The 22100-nt window shown below is 29.7% G+C and overlaps 1 protein-coding gene across 3 annotated transcripts in view; it reads left to right on the top strand.

Annotated features, from left to right (window-relative positions):
• Positions 1–21884, top strand: part of LOC145314078 (uncharacterized) — a 30022-nt gene extending 8138 nt beyond the window's left edge. For 2 of the 3 annotated variants that reach the window (XM_080153831.1, XM_080153846.1), the window contains 6 exons: positions 402–471; positions 12498–12672; positions 19084–19137; positions 19423–19519; positions 19732–19930; positions 20334–21884. In XM_080153831.1, the coding sequence (XP_080009957.1) occupies positions 402–471; positions 12498–12672; positions 19084–19137; positions 19423–19519; positions 19732–19930; positions 20334–20489 (751 nt within the window). In that variant the 3' untranslated portion in view covers positions 20490–21884. Of the gene's footprint in view, positions 1–401; positions 472–5322; positions 5498–12497; positions 12673–19083; positions 19138–19422; positions 19520–19731; positions 19931–20333 lie in introns of all 3 variants that reach the window. The other variant, XM_080153837.1, reaches the window with a different exon arrangement.
• Positions 21885–22100: the final 216 nt, after the last annotated feature.

Raw genomic sequence — 22100 nt, 5'->3', positions numbered from 1 at the left:
GTTAAATATCGAACTAAAACATATAAATAAATATTTTATAAAATGACAAGGTTTTCTGAATAATTTGATATTAATGTTACTTTGACTTTAGGATAACATTTGACACCAGTTTTGCGCCGATTTTTGAAAACAGTAAAAGTGTCTAACTATGACGTCAGAAAAAATTCGTTTTTAACTAGAACGAGTCATTGTCAAAGGATTATTACCTACAGACAGGAACCTCTTTATAGTTCTTTTAAGGGAATGAATTTAAAAACTTTTGTTTTGGCCCAAGTATCCCGAATGACGTCAAATTATAAATGAATAACTATAATATGACGTCATTTATCCCCATTTTTAATAGGCACTATAAAGAGCTTTACTCATAAGTAATTTCCATAAACCAGTAAAAAAATTGTCAGGGTTCTGTTTACAGCTGGTGCAGATTCCTCCATCAGATCCTGGAATATTGTCACTGGAGTTTGTCTTAAGGTAAAGATTTTTTATCAACGTAAAATAAAGAGGAGGCAGGAGCTATATGTAACTTTACTAACGGGGTGGGGGACCCTTTGTACACTTTTAATTGGGTCTTTCAATATAAGCTTATAGCGTCGAATATATAATAACAGCCAAGTCGCTACAAAAGAGCTTGGCTACTCTTTAACAAAGATGTGTCCGAACGTTAGTTACGTAAAGTGAAATAATTAGTTGTTTAGTAAGTTGCAAGTTTAATAAATTCACCAAAATCATAAAGGTGTATTTGAATTACAAAAGTGAAAGGGTTTTACAATAAAAATAAAAAAAAATATTGGAAATAGCTAATTTTTAATGGTAGAATTTTCGGATCATATGAAGGAAATGAAGTCATTCCTAAAAAGGACAGAAATCCCCTTCCTTAGGTATAGGAAGGCTATTTTCTTTCCTTTTTCTTACAAATTCTCAGTAAGGAAGGTGATTTCTGTCCACTATCTTACAAATTATCACTAAAGGAAGGTGACCTCTGTCCACCATCTTACAAATTCTTCCTAGTTCTTAGAAATTCTTCCTTTTCCTCACTATTACAACCATGTTTAATTAATCTACCTTATTTCACCAAATTCTTCCTTGTTATCAGAAACTCTACCTTAATTACACAAATTCTCCCTTATTCTCAGATAACTTACCTTATTCTAAGAAATTCTTCCTTATTTCAAGAAAATCTACCTTATTCTAAGAAATTCTTCCTTGTTATAAGAAATTCTACCTTATTCTAAGAAAATATACCTTATTCTAAGAAATTCTTCCTTATTCTAAGAAAATCTACCTTATTCTCTCAAATTCTTCCTTATTCTAAGAAATTCTTCCTTGTTCTAAGAAAATCTACCTTATTCAAAGAAATTCTTCCTTATTCTATGAAATTCTTCCTTGTTCTAAGAAAATCTACCTTATTCCTCCAAATTCTACCTTATTCTAAGAAAATCTTCCTTATTCTAAGAAAATCTACCTTATTCTCTCAAATTCTTCCTTGTTCTAAGAAAATCTACCTTATTCAAAGAAATTCTTCCTTATTCTAAGAAATTCTTCCTTGTTCTAAGAAAATCTACCTTATTCCCCCAAATTCTACCTTATTCTAAGAAAATCTTCCTTATTCTAAGAAAATCTACCTAATTCTCCCAAATTCTTCCTTATTCTAAGAAAATCTACCTTATTCTAAGAAATTCTACCTTATTCTAAGAAAATCTACCTTATTCTAAGAAATTCTTCCTTATTCTAAGAAATTCTTCCTTATTTTAGAAAATCTACCTTATTCTTCCAAATCCTTCCTTATTCTAAGAAAATCTGCCTTATTCCCCCAAATTCTTCCTTATTCTAAGAAATTCTTCCTTATTCTAAGAAATTCTTTCTTATTCTAAGAAAATCTGCCTTATTCTAAGAAATTCTTCCTTATTCTAAGAAATTCTACCTTATTCCCCCTAATTCTACCTTATTCTAAGAAAATCTTCCTTATTCTAAGAAAATCTACCTTATTCTAAGAAATTCTTCCTTATTCTAAGAAAATCTACCTAATTCTTCCTTATTCTAAGAAAATCTACCTTATTCTAAGAAATTCTTCCTTACTCTAAGAAAATCTTCCTTATTGTAACAAATTTTTCCTTATTCTAAGAAATTCTACCTTATTCTAAGAAATTCTTGCAAACTATAGCAAAGCAATATATAGGGGTCCCAAACTCAAAAACAAATTTTCAGCACGATCCAACCACCCGTTCTCAAGATATGGTGACCTGGTGTCCTTGGTACTGATGGTAAGATTTGGGAAATGGTTCAAATCCTTAGTAAATTTGGTCAAAGTCCAAAAATATTTTGACACTTTTCAATTTTTGACTAAAATTATTTGTTCACCTGTGTATTTTTTCTTTAAAATTTTGACTAAGTGCCAAAATATGTTTGGCCTTTACTGCCAAATTTATTAAGGATTCGAACCATTTCCCAAATCTTACCATCGGTACCAAGGACACCAGGTCACCGTATCTTGAGAACGGGTGGTCGGATCGTGCTGAAAATTTGTTTTTAAGTTTGCTTTGCTATGGTTTGCAAGAATTTCTTAGAATAAGGTAGAATTTCTTAGAATAAGGAAGAATTTGTTGCAATAAGGTAGATTTTCTTAGAGTAAGGAAGAATTTGTTAGAATAAGGTAGATTTTCTTAGAATAAGAAGAATTTGTTAGAATAAGGTAGATTTTCTTAGAATAAGGAAGAATTTGGGAGAATTAGGTAGATTTTCTTAGAATTAGGAAGAATTTCTTAGAATAAGGTAGATTTTCTTAGAATAAGGAAGATTTTCTTAGAATAAGGTAGAATTTGGGGGAATAAGAAAGAATTAGGGAGAATAATATAGATTTTCTTAGAATAAGGAAGAATTTCTTAGAATAAGGTAGATTTATTTAGAACAAGGATGAATTTCTTAGAATAAGGTAGATTTTCTTAGAATAAGGTAGAATTTCTTAGAATAAGGAAGAATTTCTTAGAATAAGGTAGATTTTCTTAGAATAAGGTAGAATTTGGGGGAATAAGAAAGAATTAGGGAGAATAATATATATTTTCTTAGAATAAGGAAGAATTTCTTAGAATAAGGTAGATTTATTTAGAACAAGGAAGAATTTCTTAGAATAAGGTAGATTTATTTAGAACAAGGAAGAATTTCTTAGAATAAGGTAGAATTTCTAAGAATAAGGAAGAATTTCTTAGAATAAGGTAGATTTTCTTAGAATAAGGAAGAATTTCTTAGAATAAGGTAGAATTTCTTAGAATAAGGTAGATTTTCTTAGAATAAGGTAGAATTTTTTAGAATAAGGAAAAATTTCTTAGAATAAGGTAGATTTTCTTAGAAAAAGGAAGAATTTGTTAGAATAAGGTAGATTTTCTTAGAATAAGGAAGAATTTCTTAGAATAAGGTAGATTTTCTTAGAATAAGGAAGAATTTGGGAGAATTAGGAAGATTTTCTTAGAATAAGGAAGAATTTCTTAGAATAACGTAGAATTTCCAAGAATAAGGAAGAATTTGGGGGAATAAGGTAGATTTTCTTAGAATAAGGAAGAATTTCTTAGAATAAGGTAGAATTTCCTAGAATAAGGAAGAATTTGGGGGACTAAGGAAGAATTTGGGGGAGTTAGGTAGATTTTCTTAGATTTAGGAAGAATTTCTTAGAATAAGGTAGGTTATCTGAGAATAAGTGAGAATGTGTAAGGAAAAGGTAGACTTTGTTATGAAAAGGTAGAATTTGGAGGAACTACGTTAATTTTCTTAGAATTAGGAAGATTAAGTGAGATTTAGGGAGGTGATTTTTATTCTCTTTTTCAGATATGTGAGAAAAAGGAGAGTGATTTTTGTCCATATTTCACTTATCTGAGAAAAAGGAAGATGATTTCTGCCCTTTTTGGACTGAAATTTCTGTCCTTTTAAGGAATGACTTCATTTCCTTCATATGATCCGAATTTTCTGTATTTGCATTGAAGTTCTTTAATTGCATTCTTTTGTTAACATAAACTTATTTAAAATCTACTAAAAAATCTTACACAACAAGGTAAAATTATAAAACTTAAGATTAAATTTAGGGTCGCATTAAAGCTTAATCGCAAAATAAAGATAGAAAAACATATTTTTGTTTCCAATGTTTGTAAATAAATTCAGTAAACCGTCATAAATGTCCATTGGTAAATAGAAAACAGTTTATTTTACAACGGGATTATTGCAACACGATGGTCTTACCTAAATAAAAATATGTTTGTTTTCATGATTTTTAGTTTTGGAAAAATTTTTTCTCTCGTTTTTATGGAAAAAAATTAGAAACAACGAATTTTATTTAAAGACTTCAAACTAATACTAGCTTCTGCCCCCCTAGCATCTAGGGGCTCAGTAGTTGAAGGGTTAGGGAGGGCAAAAACAGCATAAAACCAGTATACGACCCATGTGAAGCTTCCCAAAAATTGAGAACTTATTCGGTCACTGTCATTCTATAATTTTCAATTTTTAGTTCGTTTGTCTAAATAGTTGATTGTCGCTTTTATTTATGGATGTTGTTAACATGATTTAACATATAAGTAAATTTAATAATGATTAAAAAAGAATACATTTACTATCTTATAATGGAACCTGTAAGAAAATAAAAAATAGAAAAGAAACAATAAAATCTGTTTATTTCATTGCTTGGAAATAAATTACTGAAACATATCAGAGGTGGATTCTTAAAAACAAATTTGGGTCGCTACTCGCTGGTGAGGCAAAATTGTTTTTGTGAAAAATCCTCCAAAATCACATAAAAAATCTACAAAAAAAATATATAAAATTATAGAAGGGTTATTAATATAAGATTTTGTTTCATTTTTGTAAATTTTGTATGAGATTTTGGAGGATTTTTCACAAAAACAAGTTTGCACCACCAGCAAGTATACTATAGCGACTGTGGAGTAAAGTGACAATTTTAATAGCAAAGACATATTTTAAAGAATAAATAAGTAGAAAATCGCTGAAAATGTCTATTCCAAAAAAAAAATTAATAAAAATAGTTTATAGCAAAATTAGGTAACGTTTTTGATCTAATCGTTTAATTATATAACGTTTTTGATCTAACTGATCTAATCTAAGTTATCATAGTGTCAGTTTATATCGAGAGCAATTCATCAAGGATCGATATTATATAATGAAATTCTTTGCTTTTAGAAAATTTTATAAAAGGAAAAACGTTGAATACTACTTCGTTTATTTTTTGTTTATGTGGTTTTTTAAATAAAAAAAAAAAAATTCCTAAATTCATTAAAAACGTGCTTTCCTGCTTAAAAATCTTCCAAAGCATATTCAATATCTTAGACTTTTCTTGGGCACTCGCGTATGATCATAGACTTGTGCGTCACCCCCAAGATGTTCTTCACGAGCAGTACCGACCTGTCAGTCCGGGGCTGGGTGTATGAGTTTGAGGAGAACGTGCGCGTGTTCAAGGGCCACCAGCACAGCATTGGGCAGATCAAATATCATGCAGATACTTGTAAGTTTGGGTCTCTGAAAAAATAATATTTTTTAAATTTTATTTTTAATTATTTTTCATTGCACTATAAAGAATCAGTAATAGGGGAATAAAGTCACTTTAACCAATTACGTGTAGAGACTTTATCCCCCTAAAATAAAGTTTGTTTTACCTCCTTTATTCTTATTTAAAAACAGATCAGAAAAAAATTGACAAATGTCGAAAACAAAATTTCGCAATAATTTTTTTACTGATCTCTTTTAAAAATTCTTTTCCATTACACTTTTAAACATCTAATATCTTAAAACTTTTTACCATTTTAAAATATTTTAAACAATAGAATGATGTTATGTTTGACTGGCTTAAAAATTCTTATAAACTGTAAAGCACATTCGAAAACATATGTATGTATATTCTAAAAGTTATCTAAAAAAAAAATTTAAGAGAATACTTTCTTACTTTAAATAAGAAATTCTTTTAATAATAATTTGCATAAAGAAATTACACAAAAAAGTGTATTGTTATGAACACAATAATAGTAAAAAGTTTCCACTTTCGCAACAACGCAAATTGAAAAAATCTAATCTAAAATAAACATTCTAAACTTTAACTTTTTCTAGAATATTGCAGGGAGTAAAGGATAGTTTAAGAACGTACATAAAATTATTCCTACTTTTAAAACTAAGAACCAATATACTTACTTTACTTCCATTAAATTATATCAGTTTTGCTTTAAAGATGCGGAGGTGGATTCTTTAAAAAAAGAATCGCTAAATCGTCTAAGCTAGCGAGATCACCAAAATTGTTTTTGTAAAAAATCCTCCAAAAACATATAAAGAATCTACAAACATTAAATAAAATCTTATATTAATAACCCTTCTATGAGTTTAGCACACTTTTCTTTCAATCTATTGATAAATTTGTACAAAAATTTTGTGATCTTGCTACCATAGTCGATTCAGCAATTGTTGATTTTTTAAGAACCCACCTGTGTTAAAGGACAATAGCATACTAAAATCTGTAATTCTAACAATCATTATTTTATATGAGTTTAATTTCTCATCTGTTGCCCCTTCCCTTCCTGATCGTGTTCTCTCATTCTTATTCAATGTGCACATCTCAAGCTTTGGGGCCATTTGTACAAATATAAGAAATTCATAAAAACCCACAAAAATTTATTTAATTTAATATACTGTATAGCTTTCTTGAGCAATTTAAAAACATTGTCTTTATGTTTTAAAAAAGAACAAATATAAAAAAGGTCCTATGACAAACGAAGAAGTGGCAAACGTTGGAGTGGACAAACATAGGGTGGATACTTATCCTAATCTAACCTTTATTAAACCATCTTATAGGTTTTTTTTTTTAATGCCCAACCGCTGCGGGGGGCTTATTTGTTTATTCATATCTTCCTAACCTAACCCTCATAGAAAGACTTTTGTACTCCCGCGTTTGTCACTTGTGCGTTTATTCTGGAACCTAATAAGATAACAGATTTGATTTGGAGTATTTGAGCTAAAGTTCCAAACAAATTTTAAGTATATTTCTCAGGATTTTTACAGGCTCTCATTTATGTTTTGCTTTCTTATGATGTAAAAAAAAACATTTTTCACACTAAAGTAGAAAATTTGTTTGTTTGTATGAATCCTATTGATATCTAATGTTTCTCTGTAGAAGAGAAATATATTTAAATTAACTTCAATTACATTCTCCTACGTGCAACTAGTTCTTTTATCAATATTCAATAAAAGAGTTAGACAACGTCTAGTTAATATTGACAGCTGGGTAAATTATAAGATAGCCTAGGGCTGTTTTGTCTTTTAAAGTTTAAAGCTGCATGTGAAATTTGTAGGATTTGTACTGACTACTAAATGTAACCTTTTATATTTTTGTTAGTGGCGAAGCTATTCTAAAATTAACTTTGTTTTTCCGTCAGTAGGTCAGTCTTTAATGACATAGGAGAAATGCGATTTTCTTAGCTGCTATTTGAGATAGACTGCTGATTTTTTTATATATACAATACCCCTTACCAAATATCATCAAGCTTACAACTTACTTTGTCCTTCGGTCAGGCGGTCATGCTACCAAAGATTTAAACAATATTTTTCAAAGGTTTAGTTAATCACATATTATTTCTATTTGGAAAATATGCTGTATATTTCACTTTATCCGTTTGTTAATCGATAACTTTTTTGTGCTTTAATTCTCATGGATATTCTTTTTGAATGTATGTATTTTGCAGTTTGCAAGACATAGTTACTAACAAAATATATTCCTAGAGTAGATTCTTTTTATTCTTTCTTGGGTAAAACTAGTGGTATATATAGATATCATTATCTAACCAAGATATCTGTTTAGATACCCAATATTTGTATATACAGTTACATATATAGGTATATTATATTTCAATATCCAATATAAAGTGCACACACATTTCTACATTGCAAAATATTCTTTTATTTGTTTACAAAATTCAATGCAAAATAAAATGCTTTTAGCTCTCTTGAATTTTAGATTGTAGTTTGCATCGCGGAGGAAGAGGATATTGGACTTTGAATTATACTGATTTCTTTTTTGTTTCAAACAATCAAATACCAAAAATTAGCAGGAATTTTAATTGAAAGTTTGTATTCAAATTGTTATAAGACAGTGAATAATTACTTTTTAACAATACCAGTTTTAAAACCTTATAAGAAATATACATTAGGATATATAAGTTGAAAGGAATTTTAAAATTAGATGGAGATTTGAAATCTGCATCAAATTTTAAGGATTTTTTTTTATAAAATTCGTTTTTGTATAATTCTTTATCTAAAAGCGGAAATAAAATTTAAGTTCACAAAGTTTGACCAATAGGATAGGTGGATTGGAAACTACCTGCGCTCTAATTGGTTGAATGATGTGCGGCACTTAAGCTTCTCTAATCAGAGCGTAGATAATTTTCAATCCACCAATCACAGATGTCAAAATTAAATAACTTAAATTGTATTTCCGCTTTTAGATAAAGAATTATACAAAAAACGAATTTTATAAAAAATCCTTAAAATTTGATGCAGATTTCAAATCTCCCTCTAACATTAAAATTCTTTCCAACTTATATATCTTAATATACATAGCTTAAATAAAGACTTCACAAATCTTAAAAATAACTCCTTTTGACCAAAATTAAGATTATATAACAATAGTTACTTTTCGCAACGTATTATAAACAGCTATCCGTGGATATAAGATTAAAGCCAGTTTTTTTAGCCCCGAGGTGCCGAAGGCTAGACAGAGTTCTTTCGTATGAATGAGAACCGGTTTCTATCCACCGGATTCGAATGAATACGAGAAATAATAATAACGATTATGAAAACTGAAAACCTTTACGAAAAGAATTTAATATTTAATATTCGCAAACTTTGTAAGTATACTGTTTCATAACTTTTATTCAATAAATAGAGAAAATTTCATTATTTTAAAATTAAATAATATCTGCAATACAAATTTTTGTTCTATTGAATTTATTTTATAATTTGTTTACATAACTTTTAGAATATACATTTGGTAATGGCAATTTTTGAACGTTTTTCATAATGTAATCTTTTTAAAAAATTTAATAACACCTCAAGGAGTATTTATGCATGAGAAAACTGGGATAGTTCAATGAAATATCACATTTAATATAAGATTTCTTTTTCATATTGGACTATCCCTGTTTCACTTTCAATCTGCAGTGCAAAAAATATTTTATTTCTTTATAGCAAGTTTGGTTACCATCTATTAGGACTCTGGAATGTTTATAAATTTTCAAGTTGCAACATTATTTAGTTATTTTTTAGGGTACATAGAAGTTTTAAGCTATATTCTATTAGATGGTACCCAAATTGTTATTTTTCCAGAGACCCAAACTTACTGTTCTATTAGATGCATACCAAATTCGCTTTTTTGAAATTTTATTAATTTTAGTAATTATTTTTGACTAGCTGACTTTTACTGTTAATCTATAGAGTATAGATGCTGATGAGTCCTGATTGATCTGAAAGTGCAGCTATTTAGACAACCAACTATCTGATTAAACCTTTTATCAAAACAATTTGGAATTTTCTAGTTAACCCTAAACAAAGGAGGGGGGGGGGGGTGAATTTTCATCTGTGTGTATGTATATAAAAAGATCTCACTTGGCAGGGAAGCTTCATTATGGTCCTGTTCATGATAATATATGTACTTAGGAATAAAAAGTTAAAAACTAGGGCTAAGCAGTCGTGCGTCAGCCGCGACTAAGCCTCAAATTAAAACACGTTTAGATGCTTTTAATTAAAAAAAGAGGAATCGTCATATTTGGGTCAGGTTTAGATTTCTAGCTGATTTTTAGAATTGAAAATTAGTTTGATTTCCCTAAGGCTGACGGACGGCTGCCGAGCCCTGGTCAAAAAAAAAAAATGAAACATAATAAAACAACTTTTTGCGAAGGCTCCAATAGGATAAGGGATGAGGCCAATTGTAGGTATTAATAGAACTAAAATGAATGAAAAGTGCAAAGTACTAATCTATAAAAGAAGTTGAAATGATTAATGTTTTTTGTCTAACCAATCTCTCACACACAACCATTTTCTATCCAACAAATGTATAAGTATATATATACAATCCAAATGTGTACAAAGTCCTTTTTCATCTGCTATCAAATTACTTTCTGCTCATTTGTAGCGACTTGGCTGTGTTAATATTTCCGATGCTATTGGCTGATATTCAAAGAACCAATTAAAAGTCAGCACAGGGTCCACGGGGTGGGTAAATACAATTATTTAACATCTTTCCCATCTATTGTTTTACTTTTACTCCATTTTATATCTATTTTATTAATAAACTAACAAGGACAAATTATGACTTTAAGCTGCGCAGCTTTAACAGCTGTTCTAAACTTTAGACTTAGTGCTCCTTATGAGTATTGCTTTTTTAGGAGGATTGTGCTTGTCTTTTTTTATGAGTTTATTTCCAAGCTCCAAAAAGAAAACCCCCTGAAATTCAATTTACTTTTTACCTTAAAATTAAATTTAAATTGCCCAAAAATCCTTTCTTTAAGAGTCCATAGAGGATTCTGGGGCATACGCGTTTACATCATACAAAATTGTAAAAAAAACCTCGCTTTTACCAATTTCTTATCTGAAACTCCATAACTAAAGGCTATATTTACAGGCACTGAGTATAAAGAAGATGCACTATTAATAATATGTTAGAAAGGCATTCATATTCTTACAGAGGGTTATCACTAGTTATGCTTCATAAAAAATCGATCTATAATTGCTTGGATATTGGACAAGATTTCCATGTACTCTATTACAGTGAGACTTGCAGCTGGTTAAAATAACTATACTTTGTCCACTTTCTTTATCCTCCCCTTCTACTAGATCAAAAACTAACCTATAAATGAGGTTCATATAAGCAACCTAAATCGACGTCAAATTTTCCTCTGTCATTATATTCACGTATTCTATATCCATTTTCATAAAACGGTTGTGCTTACAACCTTCTGAACTTGACCTTTATCAATACAGTATACATATTTCTTTTATTCTGATTTCTCATAGGTTCTTTTATCTTATTGCTGAATAGTTTCAATATTGTGATTTTCACACAAGACGTAGACATATCTACAAGGTGGAGAAAAATATATAATTACTATAAAATTTTATTGTGATATTTTTGCTCTAAAAAAATCCAACGTTTTTATTATTAATTTTTAAGCTTTAATTATTATAGAATATTTGAAATCTGACTTCTTGAAATTTAATCACATAACTGCAATGATGTTTACAATAGAACCTTAAACAAAAACATAAAATACCAAACCTAACTCATTATTCTGCGATTCTGCCTCTAGATTCCACTATAAACGCCTAAAGGAAAGGGGCGAGGGAGTGGAGTAAAGTTAACCCTCTTCTATCAATTATAGTTTAAAACGAAAAAAGTAAAGAACTATTTTTGGTCGGATGACTTTTTTTAAGGAAGAATTGCCTTGGAGGGTGGGTTAAGGTATCTTGTCCCAAAATAAAAATACTTATTTCACTGAACTTATAAAACTTCCCTGTAAAGGAAAAATATTTTGATTCAGCAGTAAGCGAGATCCGTCACAACACCTTTACACACACATAGCCAAACATCCTGTTACTTTTATATAAGAAATTATAAGTGTAAAGTTGTATGTTGATATTGCCAGCCCTGTATTTATATCTGTCTATGAAGTGTAGATATTGAATTTCTCTCGTACAGACTGTGTACATAAATATTCAAACAATTTTCCTCACATCTCACATACCGTTCAATAAAATTATAAAACAATGTAATTTGCAGTTTGTTTAATTTGATTCGATAAAAAAGCTATATAAATATTATAAAAGAATTTTTTATGAAAATCTTTTAATTTGAGACACTATAGATGTGTTCTAAAGGTTTATAAAGGTTGTGTAAGAATGTACCTTACCCTAGCTGGGTATTGCAATATCTGTGATATACGAAATACGAAATACCATCCTTTTATTTAAAGTATTAATGATTTTTTTGTCTGCAGATTAAGATTTTGATAGCAACATAATTGATTGAGTTCTCCCTTTTACATAGGTTTCGAAATGGTTTTTGGCTATTTTATTTTTAGATTTAGGCCTTGAAATGTAGGCTATTTTTCGGGCCCCATCTCACCACCTTGAGACAGACCGAAAACAAAACAACACACTTATATGTTGCATTTTTTCTGAGAAAGTGAATATATGCAGTGAATGAAACCTATTCTAATTATGTATGTATGTATTTCAGTATTTTACTATCGATAATACAATTTATAATAAATAATATAGGATAAATTACGAAACGAGTTTATGTACAAGGATAGTAGAGCTTATTTAATTATTTCATTTAAACCATTTACTAAACAAACACTGTCAGTCATATAGTACTGAAGTTTAAGAACTGCGAGAATAATCAAAACCAAGTTTAATTTTAATTAAAAGGAAATATTGTTCCCAAAAAGAAATATCATATCACCAAGGTAATGGACGGGCATGCCAACGCCGTCATCAGCCTGGTCATTGTAAACCGTCTCATGTATACCGGGTCCGCCGACGGGACGGCCAAGTGCTGGGTCACCGAGTTCGGGGACAACACCCGGGTCTACAAGGGACACAAGGGCTCTGTCATCAATGTCAAGTTTAAGAGTGGAATATGTAAGTATTACAGGGTGGTACAAACATTTTGGCAGGTTTGAAATTTGTTACTTTTAATACAGGGTGTCATTTTCACTTATCAAATTGGCTTATAATATTGCTAAATCTTTCATGATAAAAATATTATTAAAATCTGAATTGAATAAAACTCTTTTTATTGTATTTTTATCATACAAATTTAAGAAAGATTAGAAAGGAAATGACTTACTGTATAATCAATTGTGCATGTTTTGTTTTTAGTTTAAAGGTTCAGTGCATGGAATGTATAGTGTAAAGTGTGTTACCTTTTTTTATGTTTTATTATTATTTAGCCACAACTTGGTCAAAAATGCTCACAAATCAGACCTTTTTCGACCAAAGATACTCAAATGGTTCCTTTACAAGCCTAATTAATCAGTTTTAAGATATCTTTATATTTAAAGGAAAATTGATGAAAATACTAAAAACGGCAAATTTGGGTGTTACCTTTTATATGCACAGATACCAAAAAATCAACAGAAAAATACTTATTTTTAATTTTCTCTCATTTTTTAAAGTTTGATTCTGTTAAATTGGTTTTTCTTGAAGGGATTTATGCATTGATTATACTAAAACATAATATTGGACAAAAATTAATGTATTTCAAATAAAGAAATTTTGGAAAATAAGAAATTCAACTTCTATCACTTCAGAGGACAGCTGTCAACCTCCAGTTGACAGGATGTAGTTAAATACTTGTGAGCAATAATAATTAGCCCAAAAAGTAAAACAAAATTTCTTTTAATAAGGTAAAAAAATGATAATCTAAATCTTAATTTTGGGGATGATGATATTAAAGACGCTCTTGCTGTTGGTGATGATGACCCAGATGGTATCCAAATACATGAGCATTATGACAACTTATCTATTAAACTATGGTCCGATTTTTGTATTTGTAGCATTCTCCTATCAAGAGAAATCCCAAAACTCGAAATCATGGTTTTTAAATTCTCCAATTCATAAGGTAAATATAGTAGTTTTTAAAAGATGGTTATATTTCTTATTACAACTTTTAATTGGAGGCTGCTACAAATACAAAAATTAGACCATAGTTGAATAGATGAGTTGTCATAACATTCATGTACTTGGATACCATCTGGGTCATCATCACCACCAGTAAGAGCATCATTATGATCATCATCCCCAAAATTAAGATTTAGATTATCATTTTTTTACCATATTTAAAAACTTTTTGTTTTACTTTTTGGGCTAATTATTATTGCTAACAAGTATTTAACTATATCCTGTCAACTGGAGGTTGGCAGCTGTCCTCTGAATTGATAGAGGTCGAATTTATTATTTTCAAAATTTTCTTTCTTTGAAATACATTAATTTCTGCCCAATATTATGTTTCAGTATATTTCAATGCATAAATTCCTTCAAGAATAGCCAATTTAACAGAATCAAACCTTTTAAATGACAGAAAAGTAAAAATAAGTATTTTTTCTGTTGATTTTATGGTATCTGTGCATATAAAAGGTAACACCCAAATTTGCTGTATTTTAGCATTTTCATAGATTTTTCTTGAAATATAAAGATATCTTAAAACTGATTGATTGGGCTTGTAAAGGAACCATATGAGTATCTTTGGTCGAAAAAGGTCTGATTTGTGAGCATTTTTGACCAAGTTGTGGCCAAATAATAATAAAACATAAAAAAAGGTAACACACTTTATAAACATAATTCAGTTTATACATATACAATTAATCTGTTGTATCCGAAAAAATGAAAAATATTCTCTTAACTTTTTAGGGATAAAATAATAAACTTTTGCCTTTTATAAGCTTATTAACTTTTATTCTATCCAAGTTTTGACTATTTTTTTATTTTTATGACAGAACTTAATTAATATAACAAGAAATATTAAATGACAGAAAAATTGTGGACAGAATATCTTTTCTGTTAGTGAAATATCCCTTTTTATAATACTATATAAATATTTACGGTTACGCATGTTATCTAATATCAATATTTGTAGTTATTTTACACTTCTTATATAGTAAAATATTTAATCTTGGCTATTTTGACCGGATAAAAAGTATTCATTGAAGTTGCAACCATACAGAATTCCCCACCCACTAGTTTCAAATTACTTTTGGATACGTGCACGTCCAGGACCTTCATCATTGGGACCTTCAAGGCTCAATCAAACTGATTTCTTAATCCTCTATAAATAGAATTTAACCTAAGTAAGGACTAATAGGTGTTAAATAATCCTGTATGTTTACAATTTTAGCATAAAAAAAGTAAAAACTAAACCTAAAGTAAGTTAGATGTCTGTATGTCTATTTTGTCACTCTACTATTGATGTTTTTGTTGTTATTTAATTGAAAGTTTTGGTCCTAGGCTTATTTCTTAACGAAAAGGGTAAACATTTTTTTCCTTTCCGAAGTCTCGCTAATTTGATTCAATGACCTGTAGTTTTAATGAAAAATGTTCTGGCAGAATGTTCACAGTACCGTGCGAAAACTTTTATAATCCTTTTTTACTTTTTGATTAACATGTCCTCAAATATACTTTACTAATACCATACATTCAAAGCTTAGAATTTTTTCATTTTATATTTTTTTTCATTTATAGATTAATTTACATTCTTATATGGAAAAATTTGACTATATGTAAAAAAGTAACTAATGAGTAAAAGAATCTTATGGCTTGAATCGAAATTTCTCCCAGATCTTGTAATATACTGCCATAAAAACACTATATCGAATGAATTTATTTTACATCCCTTAGTAGGTCTCCTCATAGATAATCTTGGAAATTCCATCCCTACATTATCGGGCGGAAAATCTTATGATATCTTTCTTTTTATAAGGATACTTTTATAATTCTACCCTCTCTTAAACCATTGGGGTTGGGTAAAAAAATATACTATGACATTGTCATTTAATGAGAAATTATATTCAAATTTTTAACTTCATTGGTGGTATATACTATGACATTATCATTTAATGAGAAATTCTATTCAAATATTTAACTTCATTGGTGGTAGATTATGTATTCCATAGAGCTTTTTTCTCTATGAATAACCAAAGATCTCCCTTGACCTTCAGTTGAAGATAGTGATAGAACTTCATATTGCCATTATAGAACATTGAATACAAAGGCGAATCAATAATTGCAGATTTCAAGAGTAGTTTATAGGAAATAAGAAATTAGGAACTAATCTTTCATTAAAGTTTCATGTGATGATCCTATATTTCTCTTATCCTTCATTAGTGAGAAACAATAAAGTAACAGTTAGATAAATGTCTCTAATTAAAGCTAAAATAAATCCCAAGAGAAATAAGAAAATTTATGACAAATATTTTTTAGAAAAATATAGTAAAATGAAAGATTTTTTTTTATTGTTTTATCGTAGTTCATAGAACCCTTTGTTTCCATCCCTAGAAAGTAGCCTAAAACTTGTCTAGAATCTAATGAAACTTACCATTAAATGCACCGGTGTCCTGGATAGGAAACAGGTTTTTTTTTGAGTTACGTATGACAAGACCTATATTTCTATGACCAGGCATGTATGACAGTTCAGCACATAACTTTCATTAAATCACAGCTAATCATTTTTGTGGATTTTTTTGAAAATTACTTTTCTATCCAAATTTTCATAGTTTTTCCCAAAAAAATCACAATGTTCTCACATTTGCAGCTTAGTTAATCTAAATTTATTCCAAAAAAAGTATAATAGATGACAGCTGAACCAAAGATTATGTTATCTTCAATAACAAGATCTTTCAGAATCAATTGACTAATCTAAGAATTGTAGTCTAGAATTTGGGTAAGAGTTATTTGAAGTTATTATTTGAATTAATGTCTAAACAGTTAAACAAAACTTAAGTTTGTTTTTTGTAATCAACACAAAAAATACTCACTTTTCATGTCCCTCATGCATGGCTCATGAATTGTTATAGCATAGTTACTGGCTGTAATAAGATGTCCCTCTGAGGTTCCACCAATGAAGTTTAAACTAACATGCTTCAGAATCAGCAATGATTCTGTAAAAAGTTTTCCTTGTAGTATTGACAAGTTATCCTGCTCAATATTGATTCCTGGCTGTCTTAGGTGTCTAAACAGTTCCTTGATTGCTGTATGTTCTTGCTCATCATCATTGGAAACAGTCAGTTCAGGAATCTGGCTGCTTTCAAAGGTCTCTAGGTGATGATGGGTTGTGGTTGCAGTTGAAATGATGGTGGTTGTGTGTAATTCTTGCCAGTGTCAGACACAAACTGCGCCGGGTTCTTGTTTACTTTGGCCTTCAAGGTATTCATTGTAACCTGAAAGTATTGGACAAGTGTGGTTTTATCAGTTCTGGGTAATGAGTTTTCATGTTTTCTGATGGCTGGGGCTGGTATGTTTTGAACGTTATTGTCATTTTGGTTTCTGTTGGTATTTCTGAAAATTTCTGTGTGTATCTCCTTAAGTCTGGATTTGGAGGTCTTCTCAGACAGATCTAGTTGGGAAATCCTCTTTTTTCTCTGCCTTAAAGTGATACTACAGAGTTTTTCACCTGGTGTTTTGGGGAGGTGGGACCAGATTTGTCATGTAGAGGTCATTTAGTGTTTTTGTTGACAGGAGAAATGTGCTTGCTTAGTATCTGTTAATGGTCTTTCACTGGCATAATCTTGGTCTTTGCATGCAGTTTGTCACAATGGTCATGACATGACAGGAGATGGCTGTTCTTAGAGCAGCATTTCCAGCAAACTGGAGGCTGTTCCAGCTGGCATTACTGAATATGGGACTGCAGTAAATTATCAGGGACTGGCAAATTGCTTTGTATTTATTTACTTACTTTTCTTTCCCTCTGGTGGAGAGAGCTTCAAGCATTTTGTTTTCAGAGTTTAGTTTGTTTCTAGGCTCCTTAACAAGATAGTTGAAATAGAAAAGATTGTCACTGCGCATGTATCACCTAAGAACTTAGGATGTCTGACTTATGGTACTGTTTTAACATTGACCTTTACAATGACTTCAGTGCCTGCTTTATTATAAAAGGTGGTAAAGACTATTGCAGATGATTTGACTGGAGAAATGATTGGATTCTGACTTTTTAACCAATCATCAAGAACTGCTAAGTAAGCTTTTGTCCTTGACATAAGGATCAATAAGTGTACCTATGCTGTTAGAGTTGTCAGCACAGGAAACTAGATGTAGGTTAGAGTGAGGTGTTGGCATTGATGAAATTTACAGATTGAAGAGTACATGGTATAGGACCCCTCCTTGAAGGACAGCCTGTTAGGCAAATTTGTATGCAGATCTAGATATATGATAACAACAAATTGTTGTCTACCGCTTAGGTATTCACATGAAAACGTTTCATGTACTCATTCAAGTCTAGTGAATTAATATCATGCAGTAGAAGTTCATAGTTTACAGTGTCAGAAGCCTTTGAACGAAAAATGACAATTGGCACTGTTCTGAAAACTGGTTTCTTATTGTTAAGGCTGTTGTTGATTAAGGTTTTAATACTCTGTAAAGCAGTGGTGGTGAACCTGCCTTTGTGAAAGCCATGTTGTTGGTCTGCAAGTTTAACAGCATCATTCAGGTAGGGACGAATCATGCAGGCAGGAAAAATAAGTGAGACAGGGCAGTAGCTGCAACCCTGATTTTCAGGTTTCCCCGGTTTCAGTAATGAAATAATTTTACCATTCCTCCATATGCTTGGTATCTAGAAGTGATTTACTTGTCAATATTACAATGAAAACATTGTACAAAATCATTACTGATTCTGATTTGTTTAAACTTCTTTCGTGGAACCTCAGAGGAACATCTTATCACAACCAGGATCTATGTTTTACCTACAAACATTAGAATAGTCAATTGAGGTTATTGATCTTGTTATAGCTGTCATCTATTATACTTTTTTACAAAAATTTAGAATAATTAAGCTGGATATGTGAGAATATTGTAATCTTTTTTGGGAAAAACTATGAAAATTTGGGTAAAAAAGTAATTTTCAAAAAAATCCACAAAAATGATCAGCTGTGATTTAATGAAAGTTATGTGCTGAACTGTAATACACACCCGGTCATAGAAATATTGGTCTTGCCATACGTAACTCAAAAAAACCTGTTTCCAGTCCAGGACACTGGTGAATGCATATTTTCAACAAAAATAAGAAAGGCAGAACACCACTAGTATAAATTAAAATCCATGAAAGTTTTAATTTCTTATAAATATTAATAAAGTATAGTGTACTATAAGAATTTAATTATTCTTTTATTATATTGTAGTTTCTAGAAACCTTGCTTTACTTCCCTACAAAATAGCCTAAAACTTGCCTAGAATCTAAACAAAACCTAAAGAGCACACACTAAAAAATAAAAAAATAAAAGCAGAACGACTAGTTTAAAATAAAATCCACAAACGTTTTTATTTTTACTAAATATTTGTTTCTAGTATGGACAGCCTGTGGAGATTCTATAGCTAGAGCTTATGATGCTAAGTCAGGAAGGGTCAACTTTTAAAATAATTAATTTATGCTTTTCACTTTTTTCAAGTTTCTGTAGATATCACTAGCAATTTTAAATTCCTGTTCTGATCTATGTTTATGTAGATTGTTTTTTAAACAAAAAACAATATTTTTTAAAAATTCAATCTTATCAAAACTAATTTTACTTTTTATTTTATCCCTTTACAAATTTAAAAAAGGTTATGCCTTTATATTCTTTAACCCTATGTATCAAATATTTGAGATTTTTTTTATATAAAATAATTAATGGTTGACTCAAATAGGAAATCTTAAGCGTCAGTTTGTTGGACATGAGGCAGCTGTCAACTGTCTCGTCATCACTCAGAATAAACTCTATACAGGATCATCAGATGGCACTCTTAGGTATAAAAACCTTATATAAAAAATTAAGGCAAAAGTGTTAGGAGATCTATGTAACTTTTACTTCTTGATTTCTTACTATGATAAGGATGTAATGTTTAAGACAAGGCTGGATAAATAAGTAAGCAAACGACTTGCAAGTTTGTTTTAATTTAAGAAAATTATATTTTTCTATCTCACTATTTTACAACATATTAATACTAATTCTTTTCTAGAGTGTGGAATGCTAAAGATGTATGTGAAGAAATGATTGATGATGATGGACCACCACCACCTATCCCTGTTGACCCAGTTGAGGGTGAAGGAGAAACAGATGTTGTTGCTGTGGATGGAGAGGAAGGTGCAAAGGATGTTGAGGGTGAAGGAGAGGTAGAGGGAGAAGAGGGCCCAGCTGATGAAAGTGAACCTGTTCAGGTAACAATTTATAAAACAGATTTTTAATACTCTCTTTTGGTTACTTACATTTTGTACAATGAGACAAAGTTAGGCTTAAAAGGTAGAAAATAGCTTAGTAATTATATTATAGTTCTAGTTTTATTACCCACTCCTGTACACTATTGGGGATTTTTTTACCTAATTTGCAAAGGAAGTGTTAATATGTTAAAAATTGGCTAAAAAGTGGTTATAGAATTGGCAAACAGAACCCTTTTTTTAATGTTTATTAATCGTACTTTTTAGAGAAGTTTTGAATCTAGAAAATGCTGCTAGGGTTTATTTATCCCCTCAGTATCGCTTCAAAACCAATTAATATCAGGTGGATTAGAACCAGTTTTCAGCCAGACTGATAAATAACTATTCCAATCATATAATTTTTCAGGAGGAGGGTGCAGAGGAGGGAGAAAAAGAAGAGGGTGAGGGAGAAGAGAAAGCTGAGGGAGAGGGTGAAGAAGAAGAAACTCCTCAGGTTGAAGATGTTGAAGAAGAGGGTGCAGAGAAAAATGATGAGGAAGAAGCAGATGCGGAGGCTGGATAAACTCAATTCATTTTTCCAAACTATTCATGAGTTTCTATTATTTAGCAATGCAAACAGACAATTAAAATATGATACTTTATTCTCTTTTTGAATTCAGAACAATTCAATAGGCAAATATTATTATTAAAATAGGAAAAACTTAAAAGACACATTCTAGGAATTTTAATTGATTTTCACCTGTTACCAATTTTTACTGACAGATACAAATTAATTAGAAAATAAATTTCACAATTAGTTAATTTCTAATTCAACTCTAAATAAATTACAGGAAACCCAATCCGAAGTTTTTAAATAAATTTTCTAATGCCATTTGGACCATAAAATATACTCTTTACCACTTAAACTTGACAATGCAATTAGAAAAGTTAGACTAATTTGATTCTCTACTCTAGAAAATTCTTTCTGTTAATTAGATGTAAGTTTAGTATGTAAGTAATTAGATATAAGGATTAGATTTAAGGTTAGTGTGTAAGGACTTTTTTACTGTACATAGTTTGTAATCATTTTTACTTTTTTTAAAATTTGCTTTTGAAGTTAAGCTTTTTTATAAATTTTTAAATTTAAACTTTTTTTACTTGTTTCAAAATTCAGATTTTTCTCAGTTGTTTGAATAAAAAAATTTCAATTCCTAATTTAGATTCTAAATTCTTATTCAATCTTTCAATTTTTTGGCATTACTTTTTTATTAAAATAACATAAAATGTGATATAGATTTAAGGGCTCAGCAGCTAAATTGTGATTTTTAGTAACCTTCATAGTACATTATTAGATTTCTGCTTTTAAAATTTTTTGATTAAAAATTACAAATTTCGAAAAAGATGTTTAGCTGTTTTTAGTATGTAAGGTATAGTGTAAGTGATTATGATTTGACAAAGAAATGTATTAAACATTTTCAATACACACAAAAACCCTCAAAATAACACAAGAATTTTGCTTAATTTTAAAAACAAATAGAAAGAAAATCATTTATACTATTATTGTAAAATATTGTATAGTTAGTATCAATGGCTTAATCAATAATATTGTATTTTAATTATCTTATTGTATATATTTATTATTATTAATTGTTAGATTAGAAATAAATCATAACAGAATTAAAATCATTTATAGATATTTATTCATCTGAATTGTCTAAAATAATCTAATTTTCATCCAACTTTTTCATCAGAACTAATTTTTAATCAAAGATAAATAGATTTGCTACAGTTCTTGAGTCAATATATATAATTTTCTATAGTCTTACTAAGCTTTTCTCTCGAATAAAAATTAGCTTCTTTCTTATCTATCATTTTTTAACATGTACTTTGTACTGTGTGTTTTTGTTGATTGACATTAAAATACATTGGATCACCATTGTGCCTTATCATGAATAAATTTTAAATGATGTTTCAAAAATATTTGTGAAATCACTAGCAGAGTGGACCATGAGTCTAAAACCCTTGTAAGCAAGTTCTAATTCCGGGTTGTTCTCCTAACTTTTACCCTATCCTAACCTAAAATAAAAGAATAGTTATTTCTCACATTGGATAATAAACAGCTTTCCGCGGATATAAAATGTACAGTTATAAGATTAAATCCAGTTTAAAAACTGGTTTTGATCTTATAATTTTT

This window comes from Acartia tonsa, chromosome 1, assembly GCF_053477335.1.
Source record: "Acartia tonsa isolate MP-2025a chromosome 1, ASM5347733v1, whole genome shotgun sequence".
Lineage (NCBI taxonomy): Eukaryota > Metazoa > Arthropoda > Copepoda > Calanoida > Acartiidae > Acartia > Acartia tonsa.
The sequence above is the reverse complement of the archived record's forward strand: the minus strand, read 5'-3'. Positions and strand labels throughout refer to the sequence as shown.